Source organism: Myxocyprinus asiaticus, chromosome 28 (genome assembly GCF_019703515.2).
Source record: "Myxocyprinus asiaticus isolate MX2 ecotype Aquarium Trade chromosome 28, UBuf_Myxa_2, whole genome shotgun sequence".
Lineage (NCBI taxonomy): Eukaryota > Metazoa > Chordata > Actinopteri > Cypriniformes > Catostomidae > Myxocyprinus > Myxocyprinus asiaticus.
Genome location: NC_059371.1, coordinates 19,078,225 through 19,101,881, shown reverse-complemented (window position 1 = coordinate 19,101,881; position 23,657 = coordinate 19,078,225). Strand labels below are relative to the sequence as shown.

Sequence of the window (23,657 nt, the reverse complement as noted above, 5' to 3'; positions counted from 1 at the left end):
GTAGTTGTATTTGTCATTCTGCAGAAATAAATCAAGCGACATCTGTCGGCTCACATCAAAGCAGCATAGGGATGGACTGATGTTTTTTCTTTTTTCTGTTCCCTCTATATAATGTCCTTTTGTTCCATTTTTAGAAACAGAACAGAAGGACATAAAAAAACAGTCTGACAGTAAGTTAGTCACAAATCTAATTTGTTAAGATATCTAATGTCTGTTTAGATCCAGTTTGTGTATGAAAGCTTCTTTCCTTTATGGCTATTTTAATCTGTCTCAGTAACAATATAACTGGTGTTCATATACTGTATCTATTTTAACTGGGGAGGTGGGGGTCACAGAGGGAAGGGTTTTCCCATTTAAACCCCATTAAGCCTCAAAAACTCACTGTAAATTAATAAATAATAATAATAAATAAAATTACAAAAACATACAATTTATGTAATAAACATTTAATATAAAAATGTGTATACAATTTTTCGCTAAATATGTTTTGCAACCAAGGGGGTGGGGGGTTGCAGTGTGAAGCATTTACACGTTTCCATTGATCATGGTTTAAATAATGGGGGGTTGAACCTACACCCTTTGTTGTAACTACATTTTGCATTGGCTCACACTCAAAATGATATTGAAATAAATCATATCAATATGTTTGACTGAATTTGGATCTCCTAGCATGACAAAGTTAAACAACACTGTCACTGTCTTGACATCATTGCTTACTATTTTAGATCAAATGTAGCAATCTTCTTAGTAAGTATTTGACCTGTAATTTATTTTCCCTTCACAATACCAAACAGAACGGAAATCCAACAGAAGAGAAATCCAACAGTGGGTGTTAAAAGGATGGTTTACCCAAGAATGAAAATTCTCTCATCATTTATTCACCCTAATGCCATCCCAGATATATATTTCTTTTTTTCATGTTGAAAAAAATACTTTTTTTCTGCTGAACACAAACAAAGATTTTTAGAAGAATATTTAAACTCTGTTAGTTCATTCAATGCAAGTGAATGGTGACCAAAACTTTGAAGTTCCAAAATGCACATAAAGGCAGCATAAAAATAATCCATAAGACTCCAGTGGTTAAACCTACATTTTCAGAAGCAATATGAAAAGTGTGGCTGAGAAACAGATCAATATTTAGGTCATTCTTTTACAATAAATTCTTCTCCCTGCCCAGCAGGTGGCGATATGCATGAAGAATGCAAATTGCCATAAAATAAAAGAAGAAGAATGTGAACTTAAAAGTGGGCTTAAGTACTGATCTGTTTGTTATCTACACAAATCATATCTCTTCTGAATACATGGATTTACCCACAGGAGTCTGGATTACTTTTATTCTGCCTTTATGTGTATTTTAGAGCTTCAAAATTCTGGCCACCAGTCACTTGCATTGTATGGACCTACAGAGCTGAGATATTCTTCTAAAAAATCTTCATTTCAGTTCAGCAGAAGAAAGAAAGTCATATCTGGGATGGCATGAGGGTGAGTAAATGATGAGAGACTTTTCATTTTTGGGTGAACTATCCCTTTAATGGTCAAAATATTTTAATGTTATTCACACAAAAATACGCTCATAGGGTTAAAGGTTTAGTACAACTAAATGAAAATTCTGTCATCATTTACTAACTCTCATGTTGTTCCAAACCCAGATGACTCACTTTCTTCTGTGAAACCCAAAGGGAGATGTTAGGCTGAATGTTAGGGACTGGCAGCTTTAGTCACCATTCACTTTCATTGTATGAAAAAAAAAAAGAGCTGTGTCAACATTCTTTAAAATTCCCCCTATTGTGTTTCATGGAAGAAGAAAAAAGTTGTATGGGTTTGGAACAACATGAGAATGAGTAAATTATTACAGAATTTTCATTTTTGGGTGAACTATCCCTTTAAACAAGTAAGGCAGTTCAGGTAATGGCTGAATATGAGTGGATGGAAGTGTGGTTGAACTTCTTCACTCAGTAGGTGGGGTGTGTGTTTGGACTCTGTCAGTGAACTGCCTCTGTAATCAGGGTGAAGTAAGCAGCACTGACTCATCGACCCTCAGTTGCTTTTTTCTTTTTTTGTGTGTGTGTGTGCAGCAGACCTTTTGATTTTGAATGTTACCAGTAAAAAGTAATTTCCTATATTGTTCCACAGATTAATGATCCGTTTTTAATGTTCGAATATGGGTTAGGGTTTCCTCTAGCTTTAGGGAGTAGTGTGTGTCTGTGCCTGTGTGTGGGTGTGAGCACTTTTCTGTTGGTTACTTAGACACATTATTTAAGGCGCTGAACAGTTTATGTAATGCTGGCCCTCTGTCTCTCCCTTTTAACTTTAGCAGATTGGGTTGGGTAGCTTCTGGGCAGTCTGGGAAAGCTCAGTACACTCATCAGTATTTTACCTAATGGCACTAGAGCACACTTGCTGAAAGGTTTGGGAAAACACAGATCAATATGAATATTCAGCATAATCTCAAGACCATCTGCCTCCTGCACACTGAACATAACTGCACGGTTAAGCAGTCTCTTGCTGAGGGAAATCTGTGGGGCTGCATAGACCCAAAAGTGAATGTGTTTATCTGTTGCCAATAAGTCGCCCCAAAAGACACAGATGTGCACACGATCACATGTACAAAGACAAATTGTTTGGTTTTTACACTTCATGCTTCTTGATTAATTGGATTGCTATCTGATTTGGCATGTACAATCCATTTACACTTGGGTACATAAGTGTGTCCACAAAACAAATATAAATTTGATCTACTATTCCTGCACTATATGCAAATATAACAGAGTTCACTTCTGTGATAACAACAGTCTGATTCCGCAAGTAAAAATCCCATTCATAGACAAATAGATTTTTAACAATGTCTTATAAATCTTTAAAGACAGATCTACCATCAGCTCAGAGGTTGTTAATCAATGGTATATACTTTTGCTGAATCCATCAGTCCACAGCCATCGCCACCCCCGGTCTGTGGATCATCTCAAATTTGAACGGCTGAAGTGCCAGGTACCAACGGGTGATCCGTGCATTGGTATCCTTCATGCGGTGGAGCCACTGGAGTGGGGCGTGATCTGAACAGAGGGTGAAGGCCCGCCCCAGCAGGTAGTAGAGGAGGGTGAGGCCATCCCACTTGATCGCCAAACACTCCTTTTCAATGGTGCTGTACTTAGTTTCCCTCAGCGAGAGTTTACGACTAATGTACAGCACTGGTTGCTCCTCCCTCTTCACCTCCTGCGAGAGCACTGCCCCAGCCCACTGTCAGATGCATCCATCTGCAAAATAAAGGGGAGAGAGAAGTTTGGAGCATGTAAGAGCGGTCCCCCACAAAGTGCAGATTTCACTTTTAGAAAAGCCTGTTGGCACGACTCCATCCACTGGACCAGATTGGGAGCCCCCTTTCTAGTGAGATCAGTCAGTGGGCTGGTGACCCCCGCCTGTTGCAGTGATCTCAGGACGGCTCTCAGATGTTGCATGTGCCACCGCCAATCATTACTATAAATTATGATATCATCTAGATAAGCGGCGGCATATGTCGTATGTAGCCTGAGAATTTTGTCCATGAGACACTGGAATGTGGCGGGGGCCCCAAACAAACCGCACGGTAGGGTCACGAATTGGTGTAAACCGAACAGTGTGGAAAACACGTTTTTTTCTCGGGAGATTAGAGTTAAGGGAATCTGCCAATAATCCTTTATTCCCAATAATCCCAACCGATCGAGCATTTAATCAATCCGGGCATTGGGTACGCATCAAATTTAGATACCGCATTCACTTTTCGTTAGTCCACACAGAATCGGAATGTCCCATCACTCTTAGGTACCAGAACCACGGGGCTGGCCCAATCGCTCTGTGACTCTTCTATTATGCCCATCTCGAGCATTGCCTCTAATTCTTCCTGAACAACCTTTTTTTGTGTTCAGGAAGGCGATAGGGGCTGCTACGAACCACCACCCCCGGGGTAGTCTCGATGTGGTGCTCTATGATGTTTGTGCAACAGGGGAGAGGCGAGAACCCGTCTGTGAATTCCACTTGCAACTTGGCTACCTCTGTGAGCTGCGACGGGGAGAGGTGGTCTCCACATGGAACCGGGGTGAACTGATTAGGTTTGAGCGTCATCTCTGGCCCAAGCTCGGCCCTCTTGGTCACCAAGGCCACAGGGACCACCTCCCTACAAACTTTTAGGAGATTGAGGTGGTAAACTTAAGGTTCCCCGCCCCTATCCATTCACTTAACTCATAATCGAGATCTCCAACTCGCCGTGTGACCTCAAAAGGCCCTTGCTACTTGGCGAGTAATTTAGAGCTTGAGGTGGGCAGTAATACAAGCACTTTATCTCCCAGTGCAAATTTCTGTAGTCAAGTGCCCCTGTCATACAGCCGGCTTTGATGCTCCTGAGCTTGGAGCAAATTCCCCTGTGTTAATTGACCCAAAGTGTGGAGTTTTGATCTAAGATCAAGAACATACTGAATTTCGTTTTTCTGTTTGAAGATCCCTTCTACCAAGCTTCCCATATGACGTCGAGCACGCCGCGCGGCCGACGCCCATACAGCAGCTCGAATGGGGAAAACCCTGTGGAGGCTTGTGGGACCTCTCGCACTACAAATAACAGGGGTTTGAGCCATTTATCCCAATTTCTAGCATCCTCGTGTACGAACTTCTGAATCATATTTTTCAGGGTTTTATTAAATCGTTCCACCAACCCATCCGTTTGTGGGTGGTAAACACTAGTGCGAATCAATTTAATACCTAATAACTCGTACAGTTCACATAGTGTTCCTGACATAAATGTAGTACCCTGATCAGTGAGGATTTCTTTTGGAATCCTCACTCAGGAGATAATTCTGAAGAGTGCCTCCATAACACTGCATGCTGAGATGTTGCGCAGGGACACTGTTTCCGGATATCGCATTGCGTAGTCTACCAGAACTAATGCAAAGCGATGCCCGCGTGCGGTCCATTCTAATGGCCCGACGAGGTCCATACCAATTCTTTCAAAGTGTCCCTCGATTAGTGGTAGAGGGCGCAATGGCGCTTTTGGTGTGGCCGGTGGATTCACCAACTGACATTGATGGCATGCCGCACACCACCTGCGAACATCCCATGAATGCCTGGCCAAAAAAAATGGGCCATTATTCGGTTGAGTGTTTTTTCCTGTTCTAAATGGATTATGATAGGCTGCCTGGAAGGGAGCTTCCCGACGGCCCTTCGGTACTAATAACTGGGTTGTATTCTCTTTTGTTTGAGTGTTCTGCGTCAATTGATACAACCTATCTTTAATAATTGAAAAATATGGGAATGTAAGCGCAATGTTAAGCTGGAGCGGTTGACCATCGATTATTCTCACTTGGTCAAATGCGTGTTTGAGGGACTCATCACGTGACTGCTCTAGAGGGAAATCCCCTTCAGGGAATTCCCTGAGGGTGGAGACCTCCTCCCTTGACGCAGAGCAGATGTAGATGGCCCTGGCACCACCTCTCCAGCCATAGAATCACACATCACATACCGAGACATCATTTCACAGGACCCATCTGCACAAATTTCCCTTAATAAATTCTTAAAATCAGGCCAATTCATCCCCAAAATCAGCAGATGGGTGAGGCGGGAATTAACCGTGGCCTCCATTCTATGTTTTCTCCCCCTGAATAGTATCTCAATGGTAACCACCAGATACCTGTGGATATCCCCGTGCACACACCGCACCTTCACCTGATAATTTGTGCCCAATGCCCCATCATGTACCAAGCGTTGGTGGATGGAGGTTTGGGAACAGCAAGAATCCACCAAAGCTTGATATGGATCCCCCTGGGTACTCACCGGTATCCGATACACCCCAGCTCGATTGGGGGCAGCCTGTGGAGCGTTGGGGCGTATCGGATACCGGTTAGTACCGAGGGGGATCCATATCAAGCTTTGGAGGTGGGCACCAGAGTGCCCACCTCCATTACTGGACACCAGTCCTGGAAGTGCCCTGGCTCCCCGCAGCTCCAACAGACTAGCCCAGGTTTCCCTACCACACCCGTGGGACTGGGCTCGCCAACCTGGGAGGGATAGCGGAGAGAGAGAGTTAGCAGGGGGAAGAGATTTGGGCATGGTACCGCCCTGTCTCCTGGGGACAGATATGGGACAGAAAGAGGAGGGGCAGGGTTTGTGGGAAAGAGTGAGAGAGAATGAGACTCTGCTTCGTTGGTTCCCAGAAACGCCATCATGTAGTCCTCTGCCAACTGGACCGCATCCTCCAGCGATGCCGGATGGTGACACTGGACCCACTCAGACATGCCACGAGGAAGCTGGGAGATAAACTGCTCCAGTGTTACCAGATCTACGATGTCCTGGGCACCACGGGTCCCCTCAGCCAGCAACCATTTACGGCAGGCATCTCGGAGCTGCTGCACGAAGGCGAATGGGCGGCCATGCCTTCCCAGTTTCAGGGAATGGAAGTGTTGGCAAATCTGTTCTGGACTACGACTGACCCATTGCATGATGGCTCTCTTTAGATCGGCGTACACAAGGAGGTTAGCGGCGGGGAGTTGTTGGGCTGCTAGTTGTGCTTCCCCAGAGAGCAATGGCAGTAAGTGGGCTGCCCACTGCTCAGGCGGCCATCTCCACACCTCGGCCATCTTCTCGAACAGATAGAGCTAGGCCTCCGGATCGTCAGCAGGGCCCATTTTAACCAGAGTAACCGGTGAGATGTTCGGTGTGGTCTCCGGGTCGGAGCCACAGCCCGCTCGTGTGTGATCAGGCTCCGAAACTCCTGCCGGTCTTCTGCTTGGGCCTGGAGCAGGAGTTGAAAACACTGCTCATGCTGCAGCCGCAGCTCGACGAGGGCCTGGTGTTGATTACGTTGGATGCTGGCAAGGGTCTGGATCACTTCGGCCAGTGGTGTAGACTCCATAATGACGTAAGTCCTTCCACGAGTCCTGGGTTTCGGCACCAGTGTAACACACGTTAAAGGTTCAGGTATGGAAGGAGGAGACGGGGAGCAGTGGCTCACTTCAGGTAGGCTTTTATGTTCTGCCTGCAGTATATTTGAGTGCAGCCTTCTCAGTGCTTTTCTTATTTCAGTCAGTTCAATGTAAAAAAAACTCTCAGTTAACCAACTTCTCGAAATCTTCAGCTTCACTATAAAACAATAAAATACACAATAAGGCACGCCAGTCGCTGCACTCTCATGTCGTTAGGCTTAGACACTCTCGTGTCGTTGGCTGCTTTTGAGATCTCTTCCTGCTATCACTGTAACAAGAAACAGCTGTTAGGAATCATGTCAACCAGCTTGAAAAACCACACCACTCCCTCTCTCCCGCAAACAGACACACGATCACGCCCCCAACACCACAATAACGCAATCGAGTTAATCCACCTGCACTCTCTAACAAGTTATACATTTTTATATACCTGAATATTATGCAATAAACGTGAAATGTATTGATTCTTATAATCAACAACTTTAAAATAATATTCTGGGTTAAATACAATTTAAAGCTGAAGCATGTAATTTCTGCGCCACTAACGCCACCAAACGGAATTGCAAAAATAAACTTTGTTCTGTTTTGTTTCAAAACAGCTTTTTGAATACACCTCCCGTCTGCTGCTATTCAAACAAAGAGATAGTCCTGCCCCCAACTCACGCCATTGGTTGAGTAATGTTGTTGGTGCGGGTCACTCAGAACAAATACAGGAATTTTCAAAGCACCAGAGAGAAAAAATGCGTACATTTCTCAAGAAAATGTACCTATGAATGGCTTACTTACAGTTGTGTATTCATATTAAGCTGGGATAGGATAAAGTATTTAAAAAAGTTACGTACATCAGTTTTAAACTCAATCATCAACAGCATTTGTGGCCTAACGTTGATTACCACAAAAAATAATTTAGACTCGTCCCTCCTTTTCTTTTAAAAAAGCTAAAATCAAGGTAACAGTGAGACACTTGCAATGGAAGTGAATGGGGCCAATTTTTGGAGGGTTTAAAGGCAGAAATGTGAAGCTTAGAATTTTATAAAAGCACTTACATTAATCCTTCTGTTAAAACGTGTGTATTATTTGAGCTGTAAAGTTGTTTAAATTGTAATTTTTACAGTCATTTTAGGGTTTTAGAGTTTACAGCGCTATATTGTCATGGCAACAAAGTTGTAAAACTGGATACAACTTTACATAGAATGACCAATTTTATCACACTAAAATCTTGTTAACACGTATTGTTTATGCCTTGTGGCTAAACTTTTTAAACAGTCGGTATTTTACCGTTTACGAATAGGCCACAATCTCTTCTTTTTTCACTTCTGTTGTAAGTGCTGCACTTTAACCTACATTTGCTTTTTTAAAAGAAAAGGAGGGACAATTAAAAATAAATTGTCGTGGTAATCAACATTATGCCACAAATGCTGTCGATTGAGATTAACTTGTATGGAACCTGGAATTTTACTTAAAATGTTTTATTTTAACTTTAAGTTTTATATTTTTCCATTGTTTTTTTAATAGATAACATCTTTCGCAATGTTCATTTATTCCCTCATGAGATATGTTAAGTACTCAGTCTATACCTTTGTCTTTTCATCCAATTTTCAAATACTTCATTGCTTCAAATCAAAGTTTGTAATGTTGTAATTCACCTCAGAGCTGGTTGGTCTGGATCATGGCTTAGAACTCTTTTATGAAGGATTTTATGAAATCCCTATGGAAACAATTAATTGGAAAATACTTTCGGAATCAAGACATCTGAAAAAGTGGCCGGGCAGTGTTGCGCTCTTTTATGCCGACCAGTGAAATTTTGGTACACATGATGTCACTCATAAAACCTCAAAACAGGAAGTGGCTAAAATGGCTAAAAATGCAATGACTGCAGCAGAGGTGGGTTTACAATTTCTGAGGCCCCAAGTAACTGATCAACCCGGGGCCCCATTTTGAAGATTTTTGCTTAAAAAATAACATAAAATTGATTTTAAATCATAATTTTAAATTCATCCTATCAGCCGTTGTAGCCAAGTACATTCAAAATGTTTACTAAAACATAAAAATCTAGTTAAAGTTAATTAATGCATGTGTTCCAGTTTTCCACAATACAGTGAAAAAAAAAATGTACCTACATATATTTTTACAAAACACTCTTTTTTTATGAACAGGGTGTGTAAAACCTACTGCACTCTCTAACATTTTGGAATTCAGTTTTTATTTATTATTATTATAAGCCAACAATTATTTATTGTTGTTCAGTTTGTCATTATAATATGATACAGTATTATTATTATTACTTTGAGGATTTGCTGCATACAATAGTCTTATGTATTTTACTTTCACCTGGAGCTTATATTCTGATGCTGCAGTGTATTGTTCACCATGTTGCAAAAGGCTGTATTTTATGTAAGCATCGCTGGCAACATTCGTAACAGTATTGTAACAGTAGACATACAAGGCATGACAGCCCCTCAGCACACTAGAGCAGAAGGAAAAACAACATTGCTGAAAGTGCTGAAACTGTACTTGGTGCAGAACAATCTGGAATAATGTTAAACATTGTAACAGTCACCTCTTTGCAACCTGAACTTGTTCAGAACATTAAATCTTTGTAACATCTGCACTAAAAACAATCTAAATGCAGCACAACGAATGAAACAGAAAGTCTTTTAGTGAAACAGCGTTCAGTAAAACAGTGTTTTTTAGACCTCAAGTTCTTTTTAACTTTTGACACTGTGTCTAAAAACGTGCCGGTCCAGTGAGACACTGAAGAAACAGTGATACGCAGTGTAGCAAGCATGTTCGTCCAGCACGTGTTTACATAGGAAAACAATGGAAAAACAGAGCAGACGTGGGCAAAAAACACGTTCGGTATGAACGGCCCGTAGCTCATCCATTCGCACGTATCTGTGAGTGAGAGCGCGTGGGCGAAACAAGTTCGGAAGGCCTGTATATTTTTTCATAAATTACAAACCCGAACTAAAAGTCCTGCTTGATAAACTGACCTAATCCGGTGGACCTCTAACATGAACAGCTCTGAGAGTGCTGACAACAGCATATTCGCGCGTGACAACAGAGCAACATGTCACATGCCACCCCTCAAGCGGTTTTTGCTGGGCTTTCCTACTGGGGCGTGGGCCCCTGATGTCCGGGGCCCCGCGCAATTACGTGGTTTGCATGGTACTTAAAACCGTGACTGGACTGCAGTGCAAAAGGCATCACTCACATGTCAATTAGGGTTCCCAAACTTCGGTATGCTGACTTGAGTTCTGTTTGGTGTTCGGGTTTGTTGTGTATTTTGGATTATTTAATAATTCTTTCAACTACCAGTTTAACACATTTTACCATTTTTAAATTCATTCCACAGAATTCTACTGTAATTTTCCCTAAAAGCAGTGCAAAATTACCACAAAAAATATCAAAATAAAAATAAATAAGTTCAGCATATTCCATCTGGGCCTGCATTTGACCCATGATTATCTATTGACTGTGTGAAATCTTTCTGTTATGTAAAAGTGCCATGCATCAAAGGAGAAGTGGGGAGGGGGAAAGGAAGCCTGGAGGGTGACAGGTTAGTGATTCAGCATGAGGGAATGATGACACCCTGTATGTCACTCCCAGTCCTATTGGCCTACACACATCATAAACACAACACACGCACTCCACAGCATACCACACACCCCAGACTCATCATTATCTGAGAGATCAACAGAGAGATGCAGATGTATGCTAGGAAATGGAAAGAAAAATAGACATAGGTAGAGTCAAGAGAAGAAAGCAGAGCCAAAATGATAGAGGTAAATTCTGTGATAGTGTCAATGTGATTGTGTTGTGATAGATTGTGAATAAGGACCAAGTGTGTGTGTGTGTGTGTGTGTGTGTGTGTGTGTGTGTGTGTGTGTGTGTGTGTGTGTGTGTGTGTGTTGGGGTATAGTGAGGCCGAAAGAGCTTTGTGGGAGTCAGATGCATCTGTAGGTTTCCATGGCAACTATGGGCCAATGCAGTGGTCTGGATCACTGAGAGATACAGTATTTGCTATATGCATCGCCATCTGTTAGAACACATTCCTTGAGCTGTATATCTCACTGTTTGTCCAGAGATTTTAATGTTGTTATGTTCAAAATAGAATAATTAATATATTGAAGACCTGTGTAATACCTCATTAACATTTATGCATTTGGCAGATGCTTTAATCCAAAGCGACTTACAGCAGATACAACGCATACATTTTATCAGTCCATGCATTTACTGGGAATCAAACCCTTGACCTTGACATTGCTAATACCATGCTCTACCAGTTGAGCTCCAGAAACAAAAGGTTTTTCACCCAAAACTGATAATTATATGATCGTTTACTCTCATGTTGTTCCAAATCCAAACCTGTATGAGTTTGTTCCGTGGAACACAAAAAGAGATGTTAGGCAAAATCTTAGGGACTGACAGCCTCAGTCACCATTCACTGTCATTGCATCTTTTTTCCATACAATAAAAGTGAATGGTGACTGAGGCTGTCAGTCCTTAACATTCTACCTAGCATCTCCTTTTGTGTTACACAAAAGTAAGAAAGTCAGTTTAATTGAATGAGGGTGAGTAAATGATGACAGTTTGATCATTTTTGCTCTTTAAAGAAGGTAAAAGAAGTACAGTATGGCTCAAAACAAGAAATAACCTTTGATTTAAGGTAAACATGCGCTGATATGTTTGAAAGCATTAGCTCGGAGCTGTCTGACTGTATGCTCAGTCTGTCTGCAAAAGAATGCCCACTGTACTCTGAGTTGCAACATGCTGCCCACACTAACACTTTGAAGACTGTAAAGCATTTTTTCTGTTTGTGTGTCTTTGCAGGCTTCCACACCAATCCCAACACACTTCACCCTCTGAACCCTAACGTTCCAAAGCTACAAAATATCCTGCTTGGTTTTGAACCCTTTTTCTCCCTTTTTTCTCTTGCTCTCGTTCTCGTGTCCTGATGGATTGGAAGCGCCCTGATCCCTCGATCTGTTGACCCTCGGGGTGAGGGGGTAGAGTGGACAGGACTGGTTTTCTCAAAATACACAAGTGTCCGGCCGCCATTGTACCAATTCATCTGATGGAGAGTTAGAAGAACGGGAGCTACTACTGGGGAGGGAGAGGAGTGGAGGAGGTAAACCAAAACCAAAAAACGTAAGCCAAGAATCATCGCAAAGACTCCTTCTTTGCCCAGCCATTGAGATTACGTAGCTGAGAGCTCCAAAGACCTGGACGTGGGGAAGATATAGAGAAACAGATAAATCTCCATCAAGCATCGTGGACCGAACACCTTAAGACCCAAAATGTCCACGACAGCAACCATGGGTGAGATGGCGAATAGTGTGGTGGACTTTTACCCCAAGCAGGGAGGAGGTGGTGCAGATGCCAATCATGCTGGAGACTTTGGGGTGACGTTGGATGAGCTCCAGTCCCTGATGGAGCTGAGAGGGCCTGAGGCCTTGCAGAAAATTCAGGAAAGCTATGGAGATGTAGAGGGCCTATGCCAGAGACTCAAGTCTTCCACCAGTGATGGTGAGAAAAATTTTCTAAAATTTCTCTGTTTGTAATTTACTGTAAGTGTTCTCACCTCCTTAATTTTGTTTACCTCTGATTGGCCACACACATGCTGCAAAGGTTTGGGGTGACATCTGCATTTGTAGGAATATTTAACCCAAAATGAAAATTATGTAATCATTTACTCACCCTCTTATTGTTACAAACCCGTAAGACTTAACCTTATCAGTGAAACATAAAAGGAGATGTTGGGCAGAATGTTAGCCTCAGTCACCATTCACTTTCATTGAATTTAATTTTGGGTGTACTGTCCCTTTAAGCTTTAAAGTGAGAAATCGTCCACTGCCATAGACCTTATTCAAAGTATCCCCATCTTTGATTTTTGATGGGAATGAAAACGGAGCTGTGAGGGATAGACTTACAGTCTCTTCAGTGTCATGCATTGTATAAAGCTATCAAAAATCCCCTACATTACATCTCATTTTAACATCACATCTAATCTTGTGTTGTCTGGAGTTTTCATCTACTGAAATTTATTGGGTAGATATTTTTTCAATGCTTTGTCAGTGGAACTATCGAAAAACACTTTAAACAACTGAACAACCCATTAAAGAAAGGCAGATGCTATTTGCACCCTTGTGCAAATAATGGTATATGCTATTTACACCCCAGTGCAAAGACTGGCAGATATTATTTGCACCCCAACCCTGGTGCAAATAATGGTAGATAACTAACTAGACTGCACCCATATTTAAATACTAACATATAGTATTGGCATCACTGAAATGTGTTTATTGTGTTTATTTAGAGTCCCACAGACACACTACATTAACCCCTACCCCTAAACCTAACCTTAATCTTACCTTAGAAAAAATAACCTTGGTTTTACTACAGTAACCATGGTTTCACGCAGGAATGAGTGCGATCGACAGACCCTGCCTCCAGATCAAACCCTTCTCTGCGCTCCCCGACATTCACTGTAACCAAATCACTGTGATGAAATCAACATTTATATAAATTTGTATCTATTATTTTAAGTAGTATTAAAATAAATATTAAGAATAGAAACAGGAAATCGGATGGGAAAAAGAGTTGGACATTTCGCGAATTCGAACCGCGGTCCCTAGGACAACACTTTACATCCACACACCGCCTTACACCCCATGCTACTACAGCGACAACTATTGGTTAGTTTGTTGTATATTTCTGTGGTTCCACCAGACTATTGGGGTGCAAATAGATCCACTGTGTATTTACACCGGGGTGCACAGACACTCTGTTAAAGAAACTGTACGTCTATCCCCCACAGCCTTGTTGTCATTCACATCAAAAATCAAAGATGGTGTGAATAAGATCTATTTTATTGAAAAGACTGATTGCAATATTCATTCAAAAAAATCTATTTTGTGTTCTGCTTAAGAAAGAAAATCATATGGTTTTGGAACGACGTGAGGGTAAGTAAATGATGACAGAATTTTCATTTTTTGGTGAATTATCAGTTTAAATTCAGATGTGAATCCCTTAAAAAAATAAAGGAGTGTCTCAAAAAATATTGACGGTTGACATAGTGATAACGTTATGGCATCTGTAAACAACAAACATGGATGTCAACAACAGTTTCACAGTAACCTGTTTGGTGCTAGACACTTCCATTCAATCTCTTTCTCTTTGCCATTGTCTCTCTCTTTCACTCTTTAGTTCTCTCTCACCTATTCACACTACTTGTCCACCACCTCTTTCTCTGTCTCACTCGGCAAACTTCCCACTCTGGGTGAACGCGTCTTGTTGGGTTGCTAGGCGACGGCACTGTCGGTGGTGTGGTGGGTGTAGAGAGAAGGGTTACTGGGTAAACAGTGTTTGAGAGACTCACTTAGTTGGTGTCTCTAAAGGTCCCTGCAGTGATCACAGTTCTTGGCATACATCCATACATCCTTTTTTCTGAATCGTAATTGAATGTGTCGCTGTAATGTTTAATAAAACATGATGCCTGTAGATGAAAATTTAGATAGCAGAGGAGATGATGCTCATTGATGAGAAACAGATAAACTTCATAAAACTCACACTGGATTGGATTAATTGTAAGTATTTTAGAGGATGTGAAATGAAGTTGTTACTTAAAGTGATAGTTCACCCAAAAATGAAAATTCTCTCACCATTTACTCACCCTCATGCCATCCCAGATGTGTATGACTTTCTTTCTTCTGCAGAACAACAGCAAAGATTTTTAGAAGAATATCTCAGCTCTGTAGGTCCATACAATGCAAGTGAATGATGACCAAATATTTGAAGCTTCAGAAAGCACATAAAAGCAGCAAAAAAGTAATCCATAAGACTCACATTTGCATTCTTTGTGGCTATCGCCACCTACTGGGCAGGGAGGAGAAAGAAAAAAAGGGAGGGATGAAGGAAAAAAAAATAATAAATAAATCATATTTGCACAACAGCGCAGTAGGTAGTGATATGCACAAAGAATGCAAATCACCAAAAAAACAATAGAAGAAGACCTCTGTCCTCTCATGAACGTGAAAAGGAGGGCTGGTTAAAAAAGGAGATGTATAGTAAAAAAGGAATTAAATTTGTATCTGTTTCTCACCCACACCTATCATAATGCTTCTGAAAATATGGATTTAACCACTGGAGTCATATGGATTACTTTTACGCTGCCTTTATGTGCTTTTTGAAGTTTCAAACTAAGTTTTGGTCACCATTCACCTGCATTGTATGGACATACAGAGCTGAGATATTCTACTAAAAATCTTTGTTTGGTTTCTGCAGAAGAAAAAAGTCATACACATCTGGGATAGCATGAAGGTGCATAAATGATGAAAAGTGGTATTAGATTTTATGGGCTTTTTGTTTTGCCTGTTTTGTTACAAAATAAAAATATATGGACCGGTTTATAATCTGCTTTGTCTGAGTTCAGAGCATGTGGAAATTAAGAATTAGTATCTCAGAGGAATTTTTATTGCTCAGAGGTTGCTCATTCATATCTCAGTAGACTTGACGGAGTTTGTAGTAATGTTTCAACTTTCAACTCTTAGATTCTTGCTTACTCCAGAAGGGCACTTCCACAAACTGTTAGGGTTAGGGAAAGGGTTAAGTTAGGGGCTCTCTGTATATCTTTACTGGTGGTTTGAATCTGCCATCCCTTTTTGGGGCTCTGCCTGCAGCTATGTCCTTGCAGATAGTGCGTGGAGTTCAAGTTTGGTGTCATTTGACAGGCAATTTGCTGCAATGGCCAATAGGAATTTGCTTGGTTTGGCAGTGACCTCTGTGTGGGCAGACATTATCATTTTAGCGGCGACTTTCTTTTTAACTTCACACTCACAGAGTATAAAGTGCAGCATTAAAGGGATAGTTTGCCCAAAAATGAAAACTCTCTCATCATTTACTCACTCTCATGATATCCCAGATGTGTATGACTTTCTTTCTTCATCAGAACACAATTGAGAAAAATAGAAAAATATCTCATCTCAGAAGGTCCTTAAAATGCAAGTGGATGGTGATCCGACTTTTGAAGTTCCAAAAAGCACAGACAGTCAGCATAAACGTCATCCATCCGACTCCAGCGGTTCAATTATCATCTTCTAAAGTGAAACGATATTTAAGTACTTTTTAACTCTAAACCATTGCTTCAGGAGTGGGTGGAGTTCATGCAGTCTCTTGTGTGACGTATTCACGTTGGCATTTTATGGACGTAATCTCATGTTCTTCGCTCGGTTGAGACATCCAGGAAAAGCATACGAATGCACCATTGTGAATACAATGCAATGTCATGAAGTACACATACAAATTGTCATGAATCCCGATCCAGTGGCTTTTTCCAACTAACCACCGAGGTCTCGGCTCCTTCATCAAACCCAGCAGCGCACCCGGCCTTAGCTAGAACAAGTCACTGCACCATGGATCTAGCAGCATTTTTCGTTCAATTAAGCCAGGCGGACTTATCAATAAGGGAATACTCCCATTTCTTTTCCACTGTTGCCGCCCACACTGGTTTTGATGATGCCACTCTGAAATCTATATACAGAATCGGATTTACAACATGCCAGTGGAGGGAATTGCCGGAGACCGGAGATTACACTTGGGAGGAATATGTGAGGCTAGTACTCGACACACTCTCCACAGAGGATCCTCCTCTCACAATCCCGGTTCCAGCTTCCATGCCATGTCACAGCCACGCCTCAGCCTGCTCCATGCCATGTCACAGCCACGCCTCAGCCTGCTCCATGCCATGTCACAGCCACGCCTCAGCCTACTCCATGCCATGTCACAGCAATGCCTCAGCCTCCTCCATGCCATGTCACAGCCAAACCTCATTGCTCGAAGGCCTTCACAGCCCTTGTCTCCAAGTTGAATTATCCGCCACTGATATCAGTGCGTAGGGCCACGAAGACTCTTTCCCACAAATTGTCAGTGCCCTTGCCTGCCAAGACCAACGAGCCAAAGCCCACACCTGCCACGGGCAATGAGCCAATGCCCATGCCAACGAGCCGACGGCTACACCTGCCACGGCCAACGAGCTCACGCCTGCCACAGGCAACGAGCCGACGGCCACGCCTGTCATGGCCAACGAGCTGACGCCCACTCCTCCCACGGCCCACGAGCCAATGCCCACGCCTGCCACAGCCAATGAGTCAACGCCCATGCCTGCCATGGCCAACGAGCTGGAAGCTTCGTCCATCCCAAAGCCAGTGTTGCCAGCCTCGTCCGTCCCAGAGCCAGCATTGCTAGCCTCATCCATCTCAGAGCCTGCGTTGCCAGCTTCGTCCGTCCCAGAGCCTGTGTTGCAAGCCTCGTCCATCCCAGAGCCTGCGTTGCCTGCCTCGTCCGTCCCAGAGCCTGAGTTGCCAGCCTCCCAGAGCCTGCACCACCAACTTTGGCCTCCCGGAGGAGGAGGAGGAGATAGGCTTTCGTTTCCAATCTCTGCCCATGTTCACGATCACAGAGGTCGTCTCCGAGTCTCAGCCTATGTTCACGACTACAGTGGTCTTTTCCAAGTCTCTACCCATGTTCACGACCACAGAGGTCATCACTGAGTCTCAGCCTATGTTCACGACCACAGAGGTCGTTTCCAAGTCTCTGCCTATGTTCGCTACCACAGAGGTCATTTCCAAGTCTCTGCCCATGTACACAACCACAGAGGTCGTTTCCAAGTCACTGCCCATGTACATGACCACAGAGGTCATTTCCAAATCTCAGCCCATGTTCATGACCACAGAGGTCGTGTCTGAGTCTCTGCACATTTACACAACCATGGAGGTTGTTTCCAAGTCTCTGTCCATTTTCATGACCACAGAGGTCATCTCCAAGTCTCTGCCTACGCCCATGACCACAGAGGTCGTTCCCGAGTCTCTGTCTAGCCCATGAAGACAGAGGTCATTCCTGAGTCTCTGTCCATGCCCACGACCGCAGAGGTCGTTCCTGAGTCTCTGTCTACACCCACGACCTCAGAGGTCATTCCCGAGTCTCAGTTCATGCCCACGACCACAGAGGTCATACCCGAGTCTATGTCTACGGCCACGACGACAGAGGTCGTTCCTGAGTCTCAGTCCATTCCCACGACCACAGAGGCCGTTCCCGAGTCTCTGTCCACGCCCACAACCACAGAGATTGTTCCCGAGTCTCTGTCCATGCCCACGAACACAGAGGTCATTCCCGAGTCTCTGTTCATGCCCACGACCACAGAGGTCACTCTTGAGACTCTGCTCATGTTCACGACCACTGTGGTCATTTCCCAGTCATCCTGGACTCTTAGCCTCGAGCCTCCCACCCTCCTATGGCTCCGCCTTCCACGGCTCCGTCCCTCAAGCCGCCTACGGCTCCGCCTGCCACGGCTTCGCCCTCGAGCATCCCACAGCTCCGCCTGCCACGGCTTCGCCCCTCGAGCCTCCTACGGCTCCTCCTACCACTGCTCCACCATCAGAGTCTTACCAGGCCTCCTGATCCAGCCCCAACCCTGAGGTGGTCTCCTGGTCGTCCGCCTGATCCGCTCTGGTCTTCTGGGTCTCCTGGCCGTCCGCCTGATCTGTTCTGGTCTTCTGGATCTCCTGGCCGTCTGCATGATCTGCTCTGGTCCCCTTGGTCTCATGGCCGTCCGCCTGATCCGCTCTGGTCTTCTGGGTCTCCTGGTCGTCCACCTGATCTGCTCTGGTCTTCTGGATCTCCTGACCGTTTGCCTGATCGGCTCTGGTCTCCTGGGACTCCTGGCTGTCCACCTGACCTGCTCTGGTATTCCTGGTCTCAAGGCCGTCCGTCTGGTCTGCTCTGGCTCCCTTGGTCTCCTGGCCATCCACCTGACCTGCTCTGGTATCCCTGGTATCATGGCTGTCTGCCTGGTCTGCTCTGGCTCCCTTGGTCTCCTGGCCGTCTGCCTGATCTGCTCTGGTTTCCTTGGTTCCCTGGTTGTCTACCTGAACTGCCCTGGTTTCTTTGGACCCCAGCGTCGCCTTGTCTCCTCACTTCAGGAGCCGCTCGCGGGGGGGGGGGGCTCTGTCATGAACCCCGCCTTTGTTGTTCCTCCCGCTCACCACCAGAGGGCTCCATCACCTGGGGATTGACTTTAACTCTCTGGACTCCATTTCCCATAATCCCCATACCTGTCAATGATTACCTGTTCACCTGTTTCCAATTCATGCAGCTATTTAAGTCTCACTCTCACTCACTGTCATTGCGAAGTCTTGTTTTGCCCAGGCTGACATTTCTGAATGTTCTCTGAGTTTACTGAATTACCTGTGTATGGACTGTTTACCCTGTTTTGACCTGTTGCTGCCTGCCTACTATTACTGCCTTGTTTATCTGGATTTAACCTGTGATTGTCTGCTGCCTGCCCCGACCTCTTGCCTGGTTATTGAATATCCCTCTGGACTGCCTTTGATATTACTGCTGCTGGTGATTTACCTTTGCCTGTCTGTATTACTATGTTTATTTTTATTAAAATCTGCACATGTATCTCAACTCCATTGACTCATCATTACACAAATACAGATCTAAACCAAAACCAACTAAACTTCTGTACAGCATTCCTTCTACTCAGTTGTAAACAGTGCTGCTCTTCCAACTGTGTCGCACGTGCGTCAGTTCTCGCATTAAAATGCCAATGCGATTACGTCACATGCGCATATGCACAGTTAAGAAGTACTTAAATATTGATCTTTTCACACTAAAAGCAATCATTTTGCTTTAGAAAACATTAATGTAACCGCTGGACTAGATAAGGGTTTTTTAATAGTGATGCCGATGCCGATATCCACAGAGCAGGGTGGCAGATAGGCCTATACAATGCAGATATATCACACAATTTAATATAGTAAATATCTAACATAAAATTGCTAAAAAAAAACAAAAACTTTTATTTAGCACTATATTTACTCAATTTCACACAAAAGAAAAAAAATTTTTTTTTTGGTATTTTAAATAGTAGATAGCGGTTTCTTCAGATTTCTGTTTAGTCATACAATTTTAGTAAATTATTTGCACATGAAGAAATTGTTAATATATTAGGAAGAAGGAAATAACAGCACACACAGTAGTCCAGCAACCATGGATGGCATGTCCACGTTAGTGATCGCATTTTCTCAAAAAATATTGAATCAAACCAATTGTAGATACATACAAACTAATTGTGCATAGTGAATAAAACATTTACTTATAGCACACATGACGCACTTTTACCTTGGGCTGCATCCGAAAACGTAGGCAGCTGACTTGCTACCTTGCTGCCTAATCAGTTAATGGCTTAACTTACAGCTGTTTTGAATGAATGGAACCATTAAGGAAACTGGTCTCCGAACAGTTTGAAAAACACCTTATTTTCATTGTACCTCTGTATACAGCCTCTGGAGGCAGCATTTTCCTGGTTTCGGATGCAGCCTTGAAGTTGCACTCACGTGGATCCATCTCCTGACAGTTTAAACGGCCTGGAACACCTGCTTGGATTGTCACAGATCAGACCATCATGATTTGTGAATCAGAGGAACTTTTGATCCTGATCCTGAAGTTTTGATTCTGGCTGATAGAATATGCTGGATTTTCATGAGGTTCGTTAAACAAGATATCTGCTAATTTGCAAACGGTATATAATACAAGTTTTATTGATATTTGCCTTTTATCATTAGAAAACAAAGTTAAAAGTTACAGGGAACTGTTGAGGAGAGACTGTTAGAATACGTGCTTTAGAGGTAAATAAATGAGCATTCCACAGGATGCTGGATCTGCTGAAGTTGTGTGAGATTGGTTTATTACATCTGTTTTAATGAGATATGCGCATATTTGCAGACGGTATATGATATTAGTTTTATTGATATTTGCCTTTTTCTCATTAGACAAGACAGTTAAAGTTACAGGGAACTGTTGAGGAGAGACAGGGAGAATGAAACAGGCGAGCACTTTAACATTATGAGCTCAAACGCGACTGCCGTGGCTCTGATATGCAGACTGTTTAAATGACAGTGTTGCACGCCGGTCTATTATTGTAGTAACATGATGACACGTAACAAGAAAACTAACCGTGCCTGGTCATTTACATGTCTCAGTCGCTTCATGCAAACAGGCAATTTTCGGCGCCCTCAAGAAAAAAAAATCGGCCAAACGGAAAAATGTATCGGCCAATGCCGATAATTAAAAAAGTCAGGATATCGGCCGATTTATCAGCCTCGGCGATATATCGGTCGACCACTAGTCATATGGATGACGTTTATGCTGACTGTCTGTGATTTTTGGAGTTTCAAAAGTCTGATCACCTTCCACTTGCATTTTAAGGACCTTCAGAGCTAAGATATTTTTCTATTTCTCTTCAAATTTGTCCTGCTGAAGAAAGAAAGTCATACACACCTGGGATATCATGAGGGTGAGTAAATTATGAGAAAATTTTGATTTTTGGGTGAACTAACCCTATAAAAAGAGCCTGCTTGGCAATTAGTTTTTTTGCTGATTTCGCACGTGGTCAATGTCTGCCCATGCCTTCTTTGCCCACAGAAATTCACCATGCAAAGGTAAATGTAACAACACCTGTAGTATACATACTACTATATACTGTACTGTAGACATAGCAAAAGTACTGTGGTATGCTATTCCCAACATTCTGTCCACTTTCTGTCCTCCTCTACCTCTCGCTAACCCTCTTTCACCCTCATTCATACATGCACTTGTCATAGAGTGTTGTATAATCATACATTCAGTAATGGTAATAGCATGGTTTAGTGCTGAGTGCTGGTATGGAGTGACTATGTTCAGTGTATAACCCTTAGGTGACCTCACAAGCACAGTCAGTGCGATGTTTTGACTCACGATATACATCTTTGTCCATACATTTCTCCTTTGTCCATATAATTATTTTCTGGTTGGCTTGTCCTGTCCTTCTACATACCTGATGCATGCTCAGCATACACACACACACACACACACACACACACACACATGTTCATAGACTGACATCAATAGTTCCTCACTAAGCTGAGCTGTAACGCTGGGTCTCACTCTGGGTGACTCTTGTGACTTCAGCACTGAGTTGAAACATCAGGAATTTTCTCGCAGGCTCTAAAATAGTCACTGTGTGCAAAAACAGCTTCCACAGTAGACCAATCAAAAATCTATTATAAGGCTAGCGTAACCGCACTGAATCAATGACATCATCTGTAGCTGGGCGAAAAGGTGCCTGAAGACAGGAAGTTGAAGAACAGCACGATTTGTGCTTGATGTCTTTATTGCCATGGAAACTGGACAAATCTATGAAAGAGTGAAAGAGAGAGTAAGGGAAAGATTCTGAAAGACATAGATGGCTGGAGAAGGGGGGGCACTGGGCACATTAAACGCAATGTGTCTCGTGTCTTCATATCGAGCTGTCTTAATCCCTCCATCTTCTCTCGACCTCTCATTCCATATACAGTAGGAGCTCTTTGAAACATGCAATTAATTATTTACATCAGAAATTCAATACAGTATATGTTGCTGAGTCAGATTCATATTGCCTCACTATTTGGTACAGTGTGCCTTAAAAAGGTGCATTCTAATGTGTTCCTCTTCAGTCTTTATCATCAGTTGGTGATATTTGTATCTGTATTTTATACAGCAGTTACAGGTGCTTCTGATCCTCTAATCGGATTAAACAAGTAGTGTTCTAAGAGTGCTAATGTTTAGTAGAACAGCACTGGAATGCTTCACTTTTAGTATCACTCCACTTGTCCATATTTGCTAGTTGACCGTTTTGTGTTGCTTCTTGATGTGCAATCTTGCTTTGTCTTCGTTTGGAACTGTGCGGAAACAAAAATAGACAAAATCTTGTGTCTAAAATCTATTTTTCTTGATATTAAAGGAATAACCCAAAAATGATATTTCTCTCATCATTTACACACACTTATGCCATCTCAAACTCGTATGACAGAATGCAAAAATGCAGCTCCTTTTTCACTATAAATCTTGGCATCTGCAGTGATGACACATTCTTATGCTTGACGCATGCACAGAGCATGTGTACAGTGCTCTGCGCATTCCTCAAGCATGATAAAGTGTAATCAACTTCAGATCATAATGCAACAAGGAGACTGCAGATATCAAGATTTATAGTGAAATAGGAGCTACATTTTTATATTCTGTTTTTACCCAAAACCAATTGTAGCACTGCAGAAGACATGGATTAAACCACTCGAGTTGTATGGATTACCTTTATGCGGCCTATATACCCCATGGTGTATTTAAAGCTGGTGTGTGTGTGTGTGTGTGTGTGTGTGTGTGTGTCTGTGTTTGTATGTCTGGAATTAGAGATATTTGCACTTCACAGCAAGGACTTATGAACTTGACTGAGCTTGGGTTTATTCACTCATATGTCTTCAAACTGCAAAGGATTAGTTTAGTCCAAAAATGTCTCTTACTAAAAGACATGAGGGCTACTTAATGTTAAAATCCAGAGAGTGTGTCAAGAGGCAGACTGCAGACAGAAATGTCTCACTCTGAATATTTTTTTAAAAGCATTGCGTACTGTTTCAGTAGTGCATGGCTGGTTTCAGCAAAGCAAATCAATGGTAGCTGTGTTTAAGCAGCTGAAACTGAATATGAATAAACAGAATGTGTATTGAAGGAATAGTTCACAAAAAATGAAAATTCTCTCCTCATTTACTCACCATGCCATCCCAGATTCGTATGATTTTCTTTCTTCTGCAGAACACAAATTAAACATTTTAAAAGAATTTTTCAGCTGTGTAGGTT

The 23,657-nt window shown here is 42.7% G+C and overlaps 1 protein-coding gene across 6 annotated transcripts in view; it reads left to right on the top strand.

Moving 5' to 3' along the window:
- Positions 1-23,657, top strand: part of LOC127419057 (plasma membrane calcium-transporting ATPase 3) — a 96,241-nt gene that overhangs the window by 11,986 nt on the left and 60,598 nt on the right. For all 6 annotated transcript variants that reach the window (XM_051660125.1, XM_051660124.1, XM_051660129.1 and 3 more), the window contains exon 2: positions 11,778-12,473. In XM_051660125.1, the coding sequence (XP_051516085.1) occupies positions 12,245-12,473 (229 nt within the window). In that variant the 5' untranslated portion in view covers positions 11,778-12,244. The remainder of the gene's footprint in view (positions 1-11,777; positions 12,474-23,657) is intronic.